The sequence below is a fragment of the Phyllobates terribilis genome, unplaced genomic scaffold, assembly GCF_046119375.1.
Source record: "Phyllobates terribilis strain yellow unplaced genomic scaffold, ASM4611937v1 Scaffold_1__5_contigs__length_1240528914, whole genome shotgun sequence".
NCBI classification, from domain to species: Eukaryota; Metazoa; Chordata; class Amphibia; order Anura; family Dendrobatidae; genus Phyllobates; species Phyllobates terribilis.
The window spans coordinates 260735896-260753288 of NW_027362761.1; the positions used below are offsets into that span (position 1 = coordinate 260735896).

General features: G+C 46.0%; 1 protein-coding gene across 1 annotated transcript in view; it reads right to left on the reverse strand.

The window, feature by feature from the left end:
* CCNB1IP1 (cyclin B1 interacting protein 1) overlaps positions 1-17094 on the reverse strand; it is a 28012-nt gene extending 10918 nt beyond the window's left edge. Inside the window, exons 1-2 of the mRNA XM_073653770.1 lie at positions 16798-17094; positions 7661-8000 (exon numbers count right to left, since the gene is read on the reverse strand). Coding sequence (XP_073509871.1) covers positions 7661-8000; positions 16798-17094 — 637 coding nt within the window. The remainder of the gene's footprint in view (positions 1-7660; positions 8001-16797) is intronic.
* Between the last annotated feature and the right edge of the window lie 299 nt (positions 17095-17393).

Below are 17393 nucleotides of genomic sequence, written 5' to 3' on the forward strand. Positions count from 1 at the left end.
TAAACCTGAAGCAGGAGTTTCAGCTAATTGTACCTTTAACAATTCACTGGGATGGAAAGTATTTAGAAGACATCAGCGGCAGGAAAACTGTAGACCGTTTTCCCATTCTGGTCTCAGGAGTTGGCATTGATCAGTTGCTTGGAGTTCCAAAGCTTACCAAAGGAACAGGTGAAGCTCGTGCTAATGCTGTTTATGCTGCAGCAGTGACCTGGACTGTTACTGACAATGTGAAGTGCAAGTGTTTTGATACCACATCTGTCAACATGGGTTTCAGGAACGGCGCCTGCAAACTTCTAGAGCAGAAGCTTGGCAAGGACATGCTGTAGTTTGCATGCCGCCATCATATTCTAGAAATAGTGCTGGAAGCCGTTGTTGTTCATTGCCTTGGTCCATTGAAAGATCCAGAAAAAATTATCTTCAGCAGGTTCAAGAACAACCGGCATATAATTGACTTGACTATCTTTCAGACAGCACTATCAGACCAGATCATGTCAATAGCAGTTACCCACATTGCAGCTGAAATCATAGCTTTTGTGGAGATGCAATTGCTTCAGTACCAACCAAGCGAGGACTTCCGAGAATTATTGGAGTTAACAATCATTTTCCTTGGTGGTGTTCCATCTAGAGGAATTTGATTCAGACCTTCAGCTGGACTGCACTGAGCCAGATGGATGGCAAAGGCTATCAATGCGTTAAAAATGTGGATGTCCAGGAGTCAGTTCATGCTGACAAATGAGGAAGAAAAAGTTATCACAGACATCTGTCAGTTCACTGTTTTGATGTATATGAAGGTGTGGTTCCTAGCGCTGTCAGAACCATTAGCTTCACGCATTGATCTCTGGCTGCTCAAAAACATCTATCCGTACAAGGAACAAAACAACTCAGTGTTAGAAGTCGCGATGAAGAAGATGAAAAGACACTTATGGTAGTTGTCCGAGGAACTAATCGCTGCATTGTTAATTGAAGATGCTGTGTCAAATGACACAAAATGTCTGATGGTGACAGCCCTACAAACATCAGCTGCAGAAAATTATCCCAAGAAGATAACTGTCGATGTAGCATCAGTTGTGACGTAGAACCTGGAAGACTTTGTCACTCAGAAAACTTGCAGGTTCTTTAGCATCACCGGCCTGTCATCGGTGTTTCTGTCCAAAGATGTAGATCTATGGTCTGCAGATGAAGGCTACCAGGCTGCCAAGAAAACAACCAGTGGTATGAGAGTGACTAATGATACTGCAGAACGAGGAGTAGCACTGATGGAAGAATATAACAAGTTGCACACAACAAATGAAGAACAGAAACTATTTTGGCCGCTGTAGTCAAGGAGTATCGAGAACAATATGGAGATAGAAAGAAAAAGACACTCCTGGACTGCAAATAATGTGACTCTATCAAACAAGTCTTTAACTGTCAAGCAGCAAAAGTAACGGTTTTTGTAGAGAAATAAACATGATTTGTAATTGCCGATCATAATGGTCAATTTTTACCAAAATATGATAAAACAACTACATATCTTGAACGGTAAGGACCAGTAAAATGTAATTTTTTAAAAAATATTTGTAGTTTATTCGTTTTTTACCCAGATGGATCATTTCAGAGGGTGCCCCATCAAAAAATTTTAAATATAATATTTTGCTTGCATTAAGGACCACCCTAGTGTTGCATGTGACTTTAAACCAGCAACTATAAATCAATTACATTTGAAAACTTTAGTGACTCTGTGTCACAGTATGTCACAAGTTGTAACAAGAAACCATAGAAAGTCATTACATCCAATGTTGCAATGTGTTGCTACAACTTCAGTGTGGAATGACAAATGTCGCCCCCTCCTCCACCCCGCACCACACTTTCAACGGTATCAGCATCCTGGATGCAGATACTGATAAACACAATACAAGCATGGAACCACGGAGCCGTCGGCTTCGTTTCATCATTCTCCCTGTGAGTCTGAGTTCGGAGTCTTAGCACAGCGGATACAATGACACTGTCGTCACTACATCACGCCCGCTATAACCAAACAGTGTAGAAATCGGAATCACTGTGTGAGTGGGCAGTGTGGGGTCTTTCATACTGTGTGAGGGAGCTGGGTGGAGGCCATCATACTTTGATGGGACCATGTGGGGTTCATCATACTGTATTTGAGGCTGTGTAGGGGCATCATACTATGTGGGGCCACCATCATACTGTATGAGAGTACTGTGAGGGCCATTATACTGTGGAGAGAGCTTGGGCCATCATACTATGTGGATGACTGTGGGGGCCCATCATACTGTGTGGGGCAACTGTGGGGTTCGTCATACTGTATGGGAGGATTGTGGGGGCTGTCACATTGTGTGGCAGGACTGTGGGCCATCATACTGTGTGGGGGACATTATATTGTGTGGGGGGCTGTCATACTGTATAGGAGAACAGTGGGGGCCATTATACTGTGTGGAGAGTGTATGGAAAGACTTTGGGGCCTTCATACTGTGTAGAGGACTTTGGGGGCCATCATACTGTGTGGTGCGACTAACCTGCTGAATATTGTTCTTTTTATATACACCTCTCGACCATGCAAAGAAAATAAAAAGCTATTTTATCATACTGTGTGGTGAGTGTAAATCTACTTTTTTGAACTTTCTCAAATATTGTGCACCACACATGTGAATACTGCCCAATGTGTTCATCCTGTTTTTGGGAGCAGTGCCGACCCTTTTTCTCTATTATATGAATTAGTAATTTCACTGTATAAAATTGCTAAAGTATACAAGAGTTAAGATATAACCTTAACAAAAAAACTGTGACCAGTTTTTGAGCCTATGAACAAATGCCACCAGATTTAACTGCTCCTGGGCTGCATTCCACAAGGTGTCTATCAGCTCCTGACTGCACCTGTATACTCCAAAAAATACCATTTGATATGCTCCCGCGTTGTATGTAAATGAGGGTGGTCCAGTTCGATGGGCGTCTTCTTGCGGCGTCTGTTCCTCCTCTCTGCTCCTAATCACGTCCTCCTGCTTTGATTTATGTGGATGACGAGTCCTGCATCATCCACATAGTGAACCGAGATCTTGGCCTGCACAGTAGCCTCACAGTACCGCGCAAGCGCACTCTGCTCTACCCTACTGTGAGCAGAGCATAAAACAGCACTGCGCAAGTGCATACCGATGTCATCAGAATGAGGCTACTGCGCAGGCGCGAGATCTTGGTTCGCCATATGGATAATGCAGGACGTGTCATTCACATCAATCAACGCTAGGTGCTTGCGCAGTGCTTTTTTATGATCTGCTCACAGAAGGCAAGGAAATTATCAAGATCCGAGGCTGGCATCTCCCTTTTGCAATTGCTGACCAATGACGTCCCAGATGTGCTCAATGGAAGACAAGTCTGGAGATGCAGGCTGATTCCAGTAGCATGAGTAACACGCGGCCTGGTGTCGAGTTGAAAAACGTTTCGACACTTTAGAGAAATGGATGTACCACTGGTTCCACAACAAAATCAATGTAACGCCAAGCTGTTATTGGCCATGACTGTAGATAGTGTATTTTTTTCTACTGTATGTAGCTCTCCTGTATTAGTTTTTATCTTCTCACTTTGCTATCAAGCTACAGGGCAAGCAATAAATATTACCAGCCAGTCAAGGACTGATAGTATGCGAAATATACAGTAGAATTTGTAACCTAGAGAGAGAAGATAGATATATTATTGTGTGCAACAAAGAAAGAAGATTCTAATGTTGTTCCTCCTATCTATACTAAACTATTCAACACTGAAATTGTAACACCAACTCCTGGAGTTATAGAAATCACAGGATCCATAGACATGTTAATGATATGCAAATGATGAAAAAAATGGAAACAAAATTTTCAACATCTTGATTTAACCACTATTGAGCGTGAGCGCCACATGCAGAATTACAAGCACTTACACACTTTGTCATGTTATCAAAGAACTTATTAATGGTTGTCTGTGGAATGTTCTGCCACATTGAATGCACTTGGGCAAATCATTAAAATCCTTCAGCCTGGCTGCATTTATACTCCTGATACAAAGTCTGGAGATGCTGCAGGCCATGGCAGCACATTTTGGCCATGCAGGCTGCTTACATTAGTACAATCTACATGCGGACTACTTTTGTCGTGTTGAACAATGGCTCTTTCTACACTTTAGAGCCATGGACGTACCACTGTTTCCACAACCAAATCAATCTAATGCCGAGCTGCTAGTTTACCTGAAATGAAGACAAGAGGGGTATGGGTACCATACATTACGCCACCCCACACCATAATCCTGGGAGTAGGACTGGCTTGACTTTCCCTTGTAGGCCTCTAAATGGCATTGCGCCCATGTTGTCTCCAGATGGAGATCGGAGGCTGGAATAGAGCAAAAGTGGCTGGAATGGAGGTCTATCCTCTTCAGCAATAAGTCCCGTTTTTGTCTTAGACGCAATGATAGCCAGAGATTGGTCTGAATAATGCCAGTGTTGATGATGCCAGTGAGCGGCGCTATCGGTAGCCGCTCACAGGCATCAGGTGACCCCAGCGCCAACGTCATGACAAGTGAGGCGTGACTCAGCACTGGGGTCCTCGCGGTGGCTGCCTGGGTTGTGGGCGGGGTTACCCCCCGCGTCACACCCGGCATCCACCGCGCGCTTTCCCAATGAATGGGGAGAGGCAGAGCGCGTGGTGGATGCAGGGTGTGACGCGGGGGGGGGGCATCCACCATGGAGCCAGGAAGATCGTGACCCCCGGCTGCTGCCGACACTTGTCGTGACATCAGCGGATGTCAGAGCTGGCTGCAGCCGGGGGTCTCATGATGCCTGGGAGCGGCCAGTGGTAAATATTACCAGTGTGGCTGGAATGGAGGTCTATCCTCTTCAGCAGTAAGTTCCATTTTTGTCTTAGACGCAATGACAGCCAGAGATTAGGCCGTTGGAAACATGGTCTCCAGACCAAAGAGGTATTCTTGAAGGAACGTTACACCAGTGCTACTGCCAGGATTATGGTGTGGTATTGCATGATGTTCAGTAGCTGGAACCCTCTAGTTTTCATTACCGGTACACTAACAGCTCGGTGTTAGATTTGTTTGGTTGTGGAACCAGTAGTAAACCCATTTCTGCAAAGTGTCTAAATGTGCTACCATGGCCTGTAGTGAGTTCGGACATATCTGACATTGAGAACATCTGTGACTTCATTGGTCGACAATTGCAAAGGGAGCTGCCAGCAGTGGCTCTTGACGATTTATGTTCCCAAGTACAATCACCTGGCAAAACATTCCTGAGGCAACCATTAATACCTCATTAACAGCATGCCAAGGCGAGTAAGTGAATGTATTTCTGCACGTGGTGCTCATACTTGATACTGTATGAATCGAGATGTTGTGAAACTTTTCTTTCCATTTTTTTTTAACATTATCGTGTTCATTGATCCTGTGATTTCCATAATTTCATTAATTTTTCTTCTTGGTATAGCAGTTTCAATGCTAAGGTGTGTTTTATCCACTGGTGCTACAAAGGGCAAAACAAATAAATACATTTGTTCTGGCCACTGTCCGTTGTATATATTTACAGTATATATATACTGTATCTTTTTTAACGCTTTATTAGTTTACTATTTTGCTCATCTATTTTAATTATACATAAAAAGGTTATATCTTCATTTTTCTCTACCCTAACAATTTTAAACAGTGAAATGACTTCTAGGACGGACACTTTCAACCGAGCCTCCAACGCGGATCTGAGCCAAGTCCCTCTGAGTATAAAAACTGAGTTTTCCACTGAGATATTTTACCTTATATTTTACCTTAAATTTTACCTATTCTGATTTTTTGTTTCTACTCTCACTACCCTACACTCTCTCGAAATTACGGATTACAAGAAAAAAAGGGATTAAGGACCTTTGTGCAATTTTCATATATTGTTTAGTTCAAGAAAATAAGACTCCTTGTGCATTGTGTGCGTCTATTATATAGCAATATACTTATTCTATAATTTAGAATTATTTGAATTTTCCAAGCAGAGATCATATACACACACACACTATATATATATACATACATACATACACACACATATATATATACACACACATACACACATACATACACACATACATACACTGTGTGCAGAATTATTAGGCAAATGAGTATTTTGAACACATGATACTTTTTACACATGTTGTCCTACTCCAAGCTGCATAGGCTTGAGAGCCAACTACCAATTAAGTAAATCTGGTGATGTGCATCTAATGACATCAACACCCTATATAAGGTGTGCTTAATTATTAGGCAACTTCCTTTCCTTTGGCAAAATGGGACAGAAGAGAGATTTGACGGGTTCTGAAAAGTCCAAAATTGTGAGATGTCTTGCAGAGGGATGCAGCAGTCTTGAAATTTCCAAACTTTTGAAGCATGATCACTGAACAATCAAGCGTTTCATGGAAAATAGCCAACAGGGTCGCAAGAAGCGCGTTGGCCAAAAAAGGCGCAAAATAACTGCCCATGAATTGAGAAAAATCAAGCGTGAAGCTGCCAAGATGCCATTCGCCACCAGTTTTGACATATTTGAGATCTGCAACGTTACTGGATTATCAAAAAGCACAAGGTGTGCGATACTCAGGGACATGGCCAAGGTAAGGGAGGCTGAAAAACGACCACCTTTGAACAAGAAACATAAGATAAAACGTCAAGAATGGGCCAAGAAATATCTCAAGACTGATTTTTCAAAGGTTTTATGGACTGATGAAATGAGAGTGACTCTTGATGGGCCAGATGGATGGGCCAGGGGCTGGATCAGTAAAGGGCAGAGAGCTCCACTCCGACTCAGACGCCAGCAAGGTGGAGGTGGGGTACTGGTATGGGCTGGTATCATCAAAGATGAACTTGTGGGACCTTTTCGGGTTGAGCATGGAGTGAAGCTCAACTCCCAGACCTACTGCCAGTTTCTGGAAGACAACTTCTTCAAGCAGTGGTACAGGAAGAAGTCAGTATCGTTCAAGAAAAACATGATTTTCATGCAGGACAATGCTCCATCACATACATCCAACTACTCCACAGCATGGGTGGCCGGTAAAGGTCTAAAAGAATAAAAAATAATGACATGGCCCCCTTGTTCACCTGATCTGAACCCCATAGAGAACCTGTGGTCCATCATAAAATGTGAGATCTACAGGGAGGGAAAACAGTACACCTCTCGGAACAGTGTCTGGGAGGTTGTGGTGGCTGCTGCACACAATGTTGATCGAAAACAGATCAAGCAACTGACAGAATCTATGGATGGAAGGCTGTTGAGTGTCATCATAAAGAAAGGTGGCTATATTGATTACTAATTTTTTTGGTTTTTGTTTTTGCAAGTCAGAAATGTTTATTTCTAAATTTTGTGCACTGATATTGGTTTACCTGGTGAAAATAAACAAGTGAGATGGGATTATATTTGGTTTTATTAAGTTGCCTAATAATTCTGCAAAGTAATAGTTACCTGCACAAACAGATCTCCTCCTAAGATAGCCAAATCTAAAAATAAAAAACCACTCCAACTTCCAAAAATATTTACTTTTGGGTTGATTGAGAACATAGTTTTTGATCAATAATAAAAATAATCCTCTAAAATACAACTTGCCTAATAATTCTGCACACAGTGTATAAACCATATTCTTATGTATTTAATCCTCCCCCCTGTGCTTACCCATTGTAAATCCAAAAGACCCAGAATATTCCTGCGGAGCCCTCTCTCTACTTGCAGAAGCCGCTCGGTTAGCCATAGCAATATTGCGCAGTCGTACTCCATCATACATTACTTGCAGCTTATTATACTGCCGGTTCCGCTCCATTAGCTTTTCTGACAGTTCATTATATTTTCTTTTGTATTCCTCCAGGATTTTCTTCAGCGAATTCACTTCCCCCTTCATGGCTACTAATTCTGAATCCTTGCTTTGAATTTGATGGGCATGAAGTTTTTCCACTTGCTTCAGATGTCCTTCTGCCTGGCTGTACTTATATTCCTGATACAATCGCTCCTGGTAAACCTGGTTACAAATTCAAAGGTTGGCCTAAGTGATGACAGCCAATAATACAAGATATACCATACAGAGGACAAAGATTTGGATTTATTAATGACAGATTTATTATTGTAACTACACTACTTAAGTCATTTCCTCACACCTTTACCAACACAAGAAACCAAGCAACAAGTCTTGGAACGATTTCTAAAGAAATGTAATATTATATATCTATATTGTACTCATCTGCATATTCCAGATTCAAAACACCTTCTCCGCCAGGCGCAATCTTGCTTTACGCACGCTAACCGAGGCCAGCGCAGTGTCTTCACCCCTGCACCCGATGTCTGATATTGTCTGCAGCGCTGACATCACGTCAACCATGCTGCAGCCGATCAGTGATATCAGTGGCTCTGATTGGCTTATGCCGTCTACGCAGGCAGAAAAGCTGAGCTCACTGATTGGCTGCAGCGTTGATGTCAATATAAAGGTACAGTACAGACCAAAAGTTTGGACACACCTTCTCATTTAAAGATTTCTCTGTATTTTCATGACTATAAAAATTGTACATTCACACTGAAGGCATCAAAACTATGAATTAACACATGTGGAATTATATACTTAACAAAAAAGTGTGAAACAACTGAAAATATGTCTTATAGTCTAGGTTCTTCAAAGTAGCCACCTTTTGCTTTGATGACTGCTTTGCACACTCTTGGCATTCTCTTGATGAGCTTCAAGAGGTAGTCACCGGAAATGGTCTTCCAACAATCTTGAAGGAGTTCCCAGAGATGCTTAGCACTTGTTGGCCCTTTTGCCTTCACTCTGCGGTCTAGCTCAACCCAAACCATCTCGATTGGGTTCAGGTCTGGTGACTGTGGAGGCCAGGTCATCTGGCGTAGCACCCCATCACGCTTCTTCTTGGTCAAATAGCCCTTACACAGCCTGGAGGTGTGTTTGGGGTCATTGTCCTGTTGAAAAAGCCTTAGTTACTTACCGGTAATGAGATTTTTCAGAGCCAATGACAGCACCACGAGAGAGAGGATCCGCCCATCATGGACAGGAAACCTACAGGTTAAAAAGGGCGGCACCTCTCTCCCGCCTCAGTTTAGTTAACAGAGCATGAGAGGACCGCCAAGGTTAATAACAACAACACAAATTCATTTTAAGCCAATTACTTTAAGTAACTTCCCCCGAAGGTGCAAAAAAGAAGAAACAACACGACGGGAGTGCAATAACACCACCAGTGTAGGGAGGGAATATAAGGGTGCTGTCATGGGCTCCGAAAAATCCCGTTACCGGTAAGTAACTAAGGCTTTATTCGTACTCCCATGACAGCACCACGAGAGAATTACAGAGACGAAAGGAGATCACCTTGCGATAGTGGATTTTGAAGCTTTACAACCTTTTCTGGCCCCCTGATGGCATATAAATAGAGAACTATCTTTCCTAAATTTGTGTGAAACCTCCAAATATTTAAGCATTTAAGCTTTCTGATTCTTAGGGGGGAAACAAAAGGTTGGAAGATTTACCTCTTGAGTTCTATGAAACCGTGAGACTACTTTTGGGAGAAAAGCTGGATCAGGCTTTAACACAATTCTATCATCCATAATTTGGGTAAATGGAGGGGATATAGAAAAGGCCTGTATGTCACTTACTCTTCTGGCCAAAGTCAGGGCCACTAACAAGGCTGTTGTAGCGTAGGCGTCCCTGCCTCCAGCTAGGCAGGGACGCTGTTCCCCTCACCTCTCCACTCCGTGCCCGGCGTCCTCCTCCCGCTCTGCTGGCAGCGCGCGCTGCTTCCCGGCCACTGTGCTTAGGGCGCGCGCGCGCGCTCCCCCTCTCTTAGAGGGGCTGCGCGCGCCATCCTAAGGAGTCCCCGGCCAATGGCCGGAGGACCTCACCATATATAAGGCACCTCCTCCAAAATGGAGGTGCCCGAGCAATGTTGTTGCAAAGCCTTCACTCTGCTTCAGCCCTCAGGTCCCGTTACCAGTTACCTGCCAGTCACCTGCCAGATTCCAGCCTGTTACCTGCCAGTCACCTGCCAGTTTCCTGCTTGATACCTGCCTGATATCCGTTTACCTGCTTGCAAGCCTGCGGTCCGACGGTCTGCCTTCCGACACCTGTCAGTCTGTCTATGGACCCGCCTGCCCGCTCACCTGGGAGCGCTCATCTGCTACCTGCCTGCTAGCCTACCTGGAGGCTCCGCCGTCACTTGCCGTGACCACCTGCCTGTCCAGAGACTCTTGCCCGCTCACCTGCTACCTGCCTGCTAGCCTACCTGGAGGCTCTGCCGTCACTTGCCGTGACCACCTGCCTGTCCAGAGACTCTTGCCTGCTCACCTGGGAGCGCTCACCTGCTACCTGTCTGCTAGCCTACCTGGAGGCTCTGCCGTCACTTGCCGTGACCACCTGCCCGTCCAGAGACTCTTGCCCGCTCACCTGGGAGCGCTCACCTGCTACCTGCCTGCTAGCCTACCTGGAGGCTCTGCCGTCACTTGCCGTGACCACCTGCCTGTCCAAAGACTCTCGCCCGCTCACCTGGGAGCGCTCACCAGCCGCCTGCCTGCTGTCCTTCTACCCAGAGACTGTCCCTGTCACTTGCCGTGAGTACCCGTCCTTCTACTCAGAGACTGTCCCTGTCACTTGCCGTGACTACCTGCCCTTCTACCCAGAGACTGTCCCTGTCACTTGCCGTGACTACCTGCCCGTCTTCCCTGGGAGCCACCCGCTTCCTTACAAGGACCGCCCCCTTGTATAGTTGCTCAGAGGTTCCGCCTCCCAGATCCGTTACAGTTTGCTCGGGCCATGGAACCCGGTGGCACCCAAGCTCCCTCGCTCTCGGATCTATGTCATGAACTGTCCCGTCAGAGGTCCCAACAGGAGTCCATCCTGAGTCACCTGCGGAATGTCAACTCTCGCCTGGACACTCTGACTGCTCCACCAGCTACCACCGCTAGTGTCATGACTCGCAACCCGGCAGCGCCGCTGCCCACCAATACCATGGTATCCTGCCCCGGACCCCGGCTTTCTGCACCTCCTCGCTTCGGAGGTGACTCCGCTCAAGCTCGGGGCTTCATAAACCAGTGCACCCTGCACTTTGAACTTTTGTCCCACCTGTTTATCTCTGACCGGTCCAAAGTAGCCTTTATCATGTCCCACCTCACGGGGGAGGCTCTGGCTTGGCTAAATCCTCTATGGGAGAGAGGAGACCCCCTGGTGTCCGACCTGCCAGCCTTTCTCACGGCTTTCCGGAAAATCTTCGACGAACCCGGACGGAAGACCTCATCCGCATCGTCTCTGCTACGCCTCCATCAAGGAAATCTCACCGTAGGCCAATATGCCATACGGTTCCGTACCCTTGCTTCGGAGCTGGCCTGGGATAACGACGCCTTGGTGTCTGTCTTCTGGGAGGGTCTGTCCGGCCGTATTAAAGATGAACTCGCCGGTCGGGACATTCCTACCACTCTCGACGACTTAATAACACTTGCCACCCGGATTGACATCCGGTTCCAGGAGCGCGCCAAAGAGGTCACCCGTGAGAGGAGGTTTCCACGTCTAGCTCCTACCTTCCAGAAACCCGTCACTCCCTCCGTTACTCCCCAGGCACACTCACCTGAGCCTATGCAGGTCGACCAGACCAAGATGGTCAAAACCCGTCAAGACTTACGCCGTGCCGAGGGGAGCTGCTTCTACTGTGGCAGTAAGGAGCACCGGATCCGTTCCTGCCCAGAGACGTCGGGAAACGCCTGTGTCTAGGATCGCTCAGAGAGGTCGCCCTAGACAAAAGTAAGCCCTCTCCATCCCTGATGCTGTCAGTCTCTATCATCTGCGGAGAGAACCGCTATTTTGAAGTGGCTCAACTTGACTCAGGAGCTGCTGGAAATCTCATCTCTCAATCCCTGGTAGAGAAATACTGTATTCCCACCAAACCTCTGGCCGTACCTTTATCTGTCGCCGCCGTGGATGGGGGCCTCTTACCACATCCCATCCAACTCATCAACGAATCTCTAACTCTACAGGTGGGAATGCTGCATTCTGAGAGCATCTCCTTTCATGTTCTGCCTGGACTCTCTCACGCCCTCTTACTAGGCCTACCTTGGCTTCAGAGACATGCACCCGTGCTTGATTGGCAGACCGGAGAAGTCCTTCGCTGGGGACAGGACTGCCATAAGACTTGTTTAGTTCCCGTCCATCCTGTCCGTCCTTCCCCTACTCCAGCCAATCTACCTGGTCTTCCGGCTCCTTATTGGTCGTATGCGGACGTCTTTAATAAAAAGGAGGCAGAGACATTACCCCCTCATAGACCATACGACTGCCCAATCGACCTGATGCCCGGCGCTACTCCTCCCCGTGGGCGCATTTACCCTTTGTCCGCTGCGGAGACCCGATCCATGTCAGAATATATTGAGGAGAATCTGGCCCGGGGATTCATCCGGAAATCTACTTCCCCGGCGGGAGCAGGCTTCTTCTTCGTCAAAAAGAAGGATGGCCAAGGGACTCGCCTAGAAAGATTAGTGTAAACTAACCACCAGCGAAGGGATTGTAAGGAGCGAGGGCCCAAGGTAAACTCTCGGTGTAGATGACCATCTAGGAGTGAGTCGTTATACAAGACATCCCATTGAAGAGCCCTTGAATGAAATTGGGACCAGCGTACCGCCGAAAAACTTGAGGTCAGGGTCCCCAATAAGGACATGGCTTTGCGCAGTGTCATGGAGGGACTATCTATACAGTGTTTCACTAGTCCCTGAATTTTCGTAATTTTCTCATCTGATAAATGACATAACTGCTTGTCTGAATCTAAAATGACCCCCAGGAACTGTTGGGCTTTCTGTGGAATCAATCTAGATTTTTCTAAATTTAGGAACCAACCTAGTCTTTGTAGGATAGAAATTGTTACCTGAAGGTGGGCTTCGCATTGTGCAAAGGAGTCCCCCACTATCAGGAAATCATCGAGGTACGGGATTATTAAAATATCTTTTTTCTTATGTGGGCCATCACTTCCGCCACCAGTTTAATAAAAACTCTTGGGGCTATAGGTAATCCAAAGGGAAGGGCGGTGTACTGGTAGTGTTTTATCACCCCTTTAATTTTGATGGCTAATCTTAAATACTTTTGATAATCCTTATGAATGGGGACATGGTAGTAAGCGTCTTTTAGATCCAGGACAACCATAAAACAGTGGGGAAAAAGCAATTTTATTACTGTTTTTAACTATTCCATTTTGAAGGTGTCTATTCTAAGAAACCTATTTAAGGATTTTAAATTTATGATAGTCCTGAAACACCCATCCGGCTTGGGAATCAAGAAGAGCGAGGAGTAGAATCCGTCTCCCTCTTCTGTTTTCGGAACCTCAATCAAGACGTTTTTCTTTGTTAGGTCTTGTATTTCCGATATGAGGGCAGCCTGCCGCTCTGGGGAGGAACTAGAGGGAACAATTACAAATCTCCTGTAAGGAATGGCTTGGAATTGAAATTTAAGACCAAATCTAATTAGGCCCAAAATCCAACCACTATGTGAGATACGTTCCCAAGCCGGAAAAAACAATGACAACCCCCCCACCACCTCGGTGGATTGTGGTTCCCCTGGCTTCTGCTCATCTCTGGAAGAAGAACCAAAGAGTAGGCCTCTACCTTTGCGACTCTTTTCCTCAAATTTCTCCTGTTCTCTAAAGAATCGCCTACGTACAAACTTCTTTCTCTGAAAGGATCTTTTAAAAGAGGGTAGAGGTACAGATGGAAAGCCCTTCTTAGGATCTCCTGCTTTTTCCAACAGATCGTCCATAGTCTGGCCGAAAAGATATTCACCCTCACAAGGAATTGTACAGAGTCTAGACTTTGTTTGTACATCTCCCGGCCAGCATTTTAGCCAAAGGGCTCGCCGAGCAGCATTTGAAAGAGCTGACGATTTTGCTGCTAGTCTGACTGAGTCCGCAGATGCGTCAGCAAGAAAGGCCGCTGCACCCTGGACTAGGGGGAGAGAAGAAATGATTTCCTTCCTGGGGACACCTTCTTTCAATTGGTTGTCCAGCTGTTCAAGCCAGACCATCAGGGCCCTGGATGTGCAGGTGGCAGCCACTGCTGGCTTCAGGGCTCCTGTAGTGGTCTCCCAGGTACCTTTTAAAAAGGTATCTGCTCGTCTGTCCAGGGGATCTCTTAAAGCTCCCATGTCGTCGAAGGGAAGCCTTTTTTGAAGCTTTGGCAATGGCTACATCAAGCCTTGGAACCTTTGACCAGGAGGAGCATGCGGAATCGTCAAACGGATATCTCCTTTTGAAAGAGGGAGGGATGCTGCCCTTTCTGTCCGGCTTCTGACACTCTCTTTCAATAAGATCCTTAATTTTTGTGTTCATGGGAAAGGATCTTTTCTTTCTTTGACCTAAACCTCCAAACATAACATCTTCCCGGGACTTCTCTGGTCTAGAGTCCACAATGCCCATAGTAGAACGGACAGCTTTCACTAAAGGCATATACCTCATTTAAAGGGAAACATTGTCTCTCAGATTCGCTATCAGAGGAGGATATGGAAGAGGAAGAAATGTCCGAGATGTCGGAGTCTGAGCCCGGTCGAGGGTCCTGAGGGGAATGCCTGACCTCAGAATTCTCAAGCAAGGCCTTGCCTACTTCTTCTTTAATTAAGGTTTTAAGGCCTAAAGAAAACCCCGGGGTCTCTTCCACCATCACCTTGTCAATACAAGGCTGGCACAATTTTTTAGTATATGCATCAGGGAGCGGGCTGCTACATAGGGCACATTCTTTATGCCTATATTTAAACGCACATTTCTTGCTCTGAAAAAAATTCCATAGACAGAGAAGAAAAAAAGAGGAGCAATTACACTGTGTTCCAAATTATTATGCAAATAATATTTTCTCAGATTTTCCCAAATTACCTATATGAATTGCAGTCATTGTAATATTCCAGTCAAATAACTATTAGAGTACAATTGAAAGGTTTTTGTACAAACTGCCTATGATAACAGTATATTTTAAAAAAAATAAAAAACTCAAACTGCACTCAAAATGCATGTTCCAAATTATTATGCACAGCAGAGTTTTCAACCTTTTCATTTTAATAAAGAACAAAAAAATTATCATTTTTGAAATTATAAGCATTAGCAGGTTATTACAAACTGAAATCAAACAGTTTTCAACTCAAAACTTTATTCTAGGTGATGTTATATTTGCACATAGGACCCCTTGTTCAAAAGGAGCTTCTGAACTCTCTCGTCCATTGAATTTGTCAGGTTTTGGATGGTTTCTGCTTTAATTGTTTTGCATGAGGACAGAATACCCTCCCAGAGCTGTTGCTTAGATGTGAACTGCCTCCCGCCATCATAGACACTCCTTTTGATGATGCTCCAGAGGTTCTCAATGGGGTTGAGGTCAGGGGAGCATGGGTGCCACACCATAAGTTTGTCCCCTTTTATGCCCATAGCAGCCAGAGATGCAGATGTGTTATGTGCAGCATGAGATGGGGCATTATCATGCATGAAAATGATCTCGATGGTCCAGTTTTTTCCAAGCGTTTTTCTGCTTGAAAAAGCGCTGCAAGAAATAATGTAAAAACGACAATGCTGTGCACGTATGCAGTCTTTTGTCACTCCCTTTCTCCTCTTCTGGATTAGGAAACCGTGAGGAGGCTAAATGGAGTAGTGTGTTAATACCTCAGAAGAAAAAAAGATGCCAGCGGCACAGCAGTCACAAATTAAAATAATGGCGAAACCGCTTCAGAAAAAAGATTGACGACTTTTTCCTTAAGTGGCTATGCCTAGGAAAACCTCCAGCTTTTTGTGTTTTTCTCAGTGCTGAAGTGGCCCTTTAAGTCCCCAGATATATCCCCACTTCCAGCGTCTTCACCGTTTTTCGGCACGGCTCCAGTCCCACAGCGCCATCTTGTGACAGTAACTTCTTACAGCCGGAAGTCAGAAGCTGTGTCACACGCTCTCAATACAAGTGTATGAGAGCCAGAACAAGGCCAGAACGAGCCTCTCATAGACTTGTATAGAAAAGTGACCTCCAGCTCGCTGCATGAAACACTGGAGCTGCCAAAAGGTCACTTTCCACTGGGGAGCAGTGGCAAAAACAGATGAAAAGGCTGGAAGGTGGGTGTCAGACAAGGACTTACATTTAAACCACCACTCCAGCGGTGCAATAAAAAAAACACTGGCGTGGTGCTTTAAAGGCAATGGGTGCACATAACAGGCACTCAGACCAGCGGGAGAGACTCAGTATTGGACCCAGGGAGGGTAAATAAAGCAATGTTATTAAAAAAAAAACACTCGACAGGGGTTTTCTAAAACCGAAAAATCCTTTTCAGGCAGGTAATGACTGCTATGGACACAAGCTGTATCCCTATATACAGTACCTCGATTTATATGTAGCCGCCCCTATGACTGAAAGCGAGGACACAGCTTCACTTCCTAGGTTTTAATGCTATTTACCTACAGATTAACCCTATATATGCACGTAAAGACGTGACAGAGAGGCTAAACTGAAGACCAGATGGTGTCAGTCACTGACAGGTGCCGGCTATGTAACTGCCAATGTCCGCGCTGCACAGACTGGGCTCAGCCCCTGCGCTCGCTCCATACACGGACACTGTACAGGTATGGCGGTCATTGCTGAGGGGTCACTATAGCATTGCTCGGCCTATAGTGGAGACATTGGAGAGAATATACAATGCCTGACATTACTCGCCATAGACGCACGCCGCCATGTGCATGAGCCCTTATACTGCCATCACCTGTACACTTACTGGTAACCAGAGCATGGATAACAATACAGTGCCATCACTGCAGGGCAGAGGCCCAGCGGGCTCCTACCTGGTAGGTCCAGAATGCCAGGGCAAGGGAGCAGATATCTAGCACCACCTCAGGCCTGAGCCCGGCCAGCATTATGGCCTTGTGCTCCTCCGCAGGGTTCAGCTCAGTGCGCAGGACGTCCAGCTTACTGGACAGAGCAGTGGTACAGACCGGGCACACGGTGGGCGAGCGGCTGAACTCGCCACTGCCGTGCTGGTCACAGAAGATGTGCGAGCACGCGGTGACCCAGACACGATTGGACAACTTCATGCGACATTTGGGGAAGTTGCAGAGTAGGAGGTCGTTGCATGCTGCCATAGTTACCGGTCAGAAGCTGAGGTAACACGCAGTGCACCACAAAGCAAACACCAACGGCAGCGACGCAAACGAACGTGACAGCGTGTGCCAGGTCCGCTCCGTGCGTACGTCTGATGGCCTGAGTGATGTGCGTGCACCTCCGGAGCGGGGCCGGATCACATAGCTCCTGCCTCAAGCGCGGGAAGCTTAACCCCCAGCATGCCGCGGTTTATGTGGATGCTTAGATGCAGGAAGGAAGCTCCTGGTCACCCATCGGCTCCCGACAGGGCTGTCACAAGTACTGATGGGTTGCTGTGGAT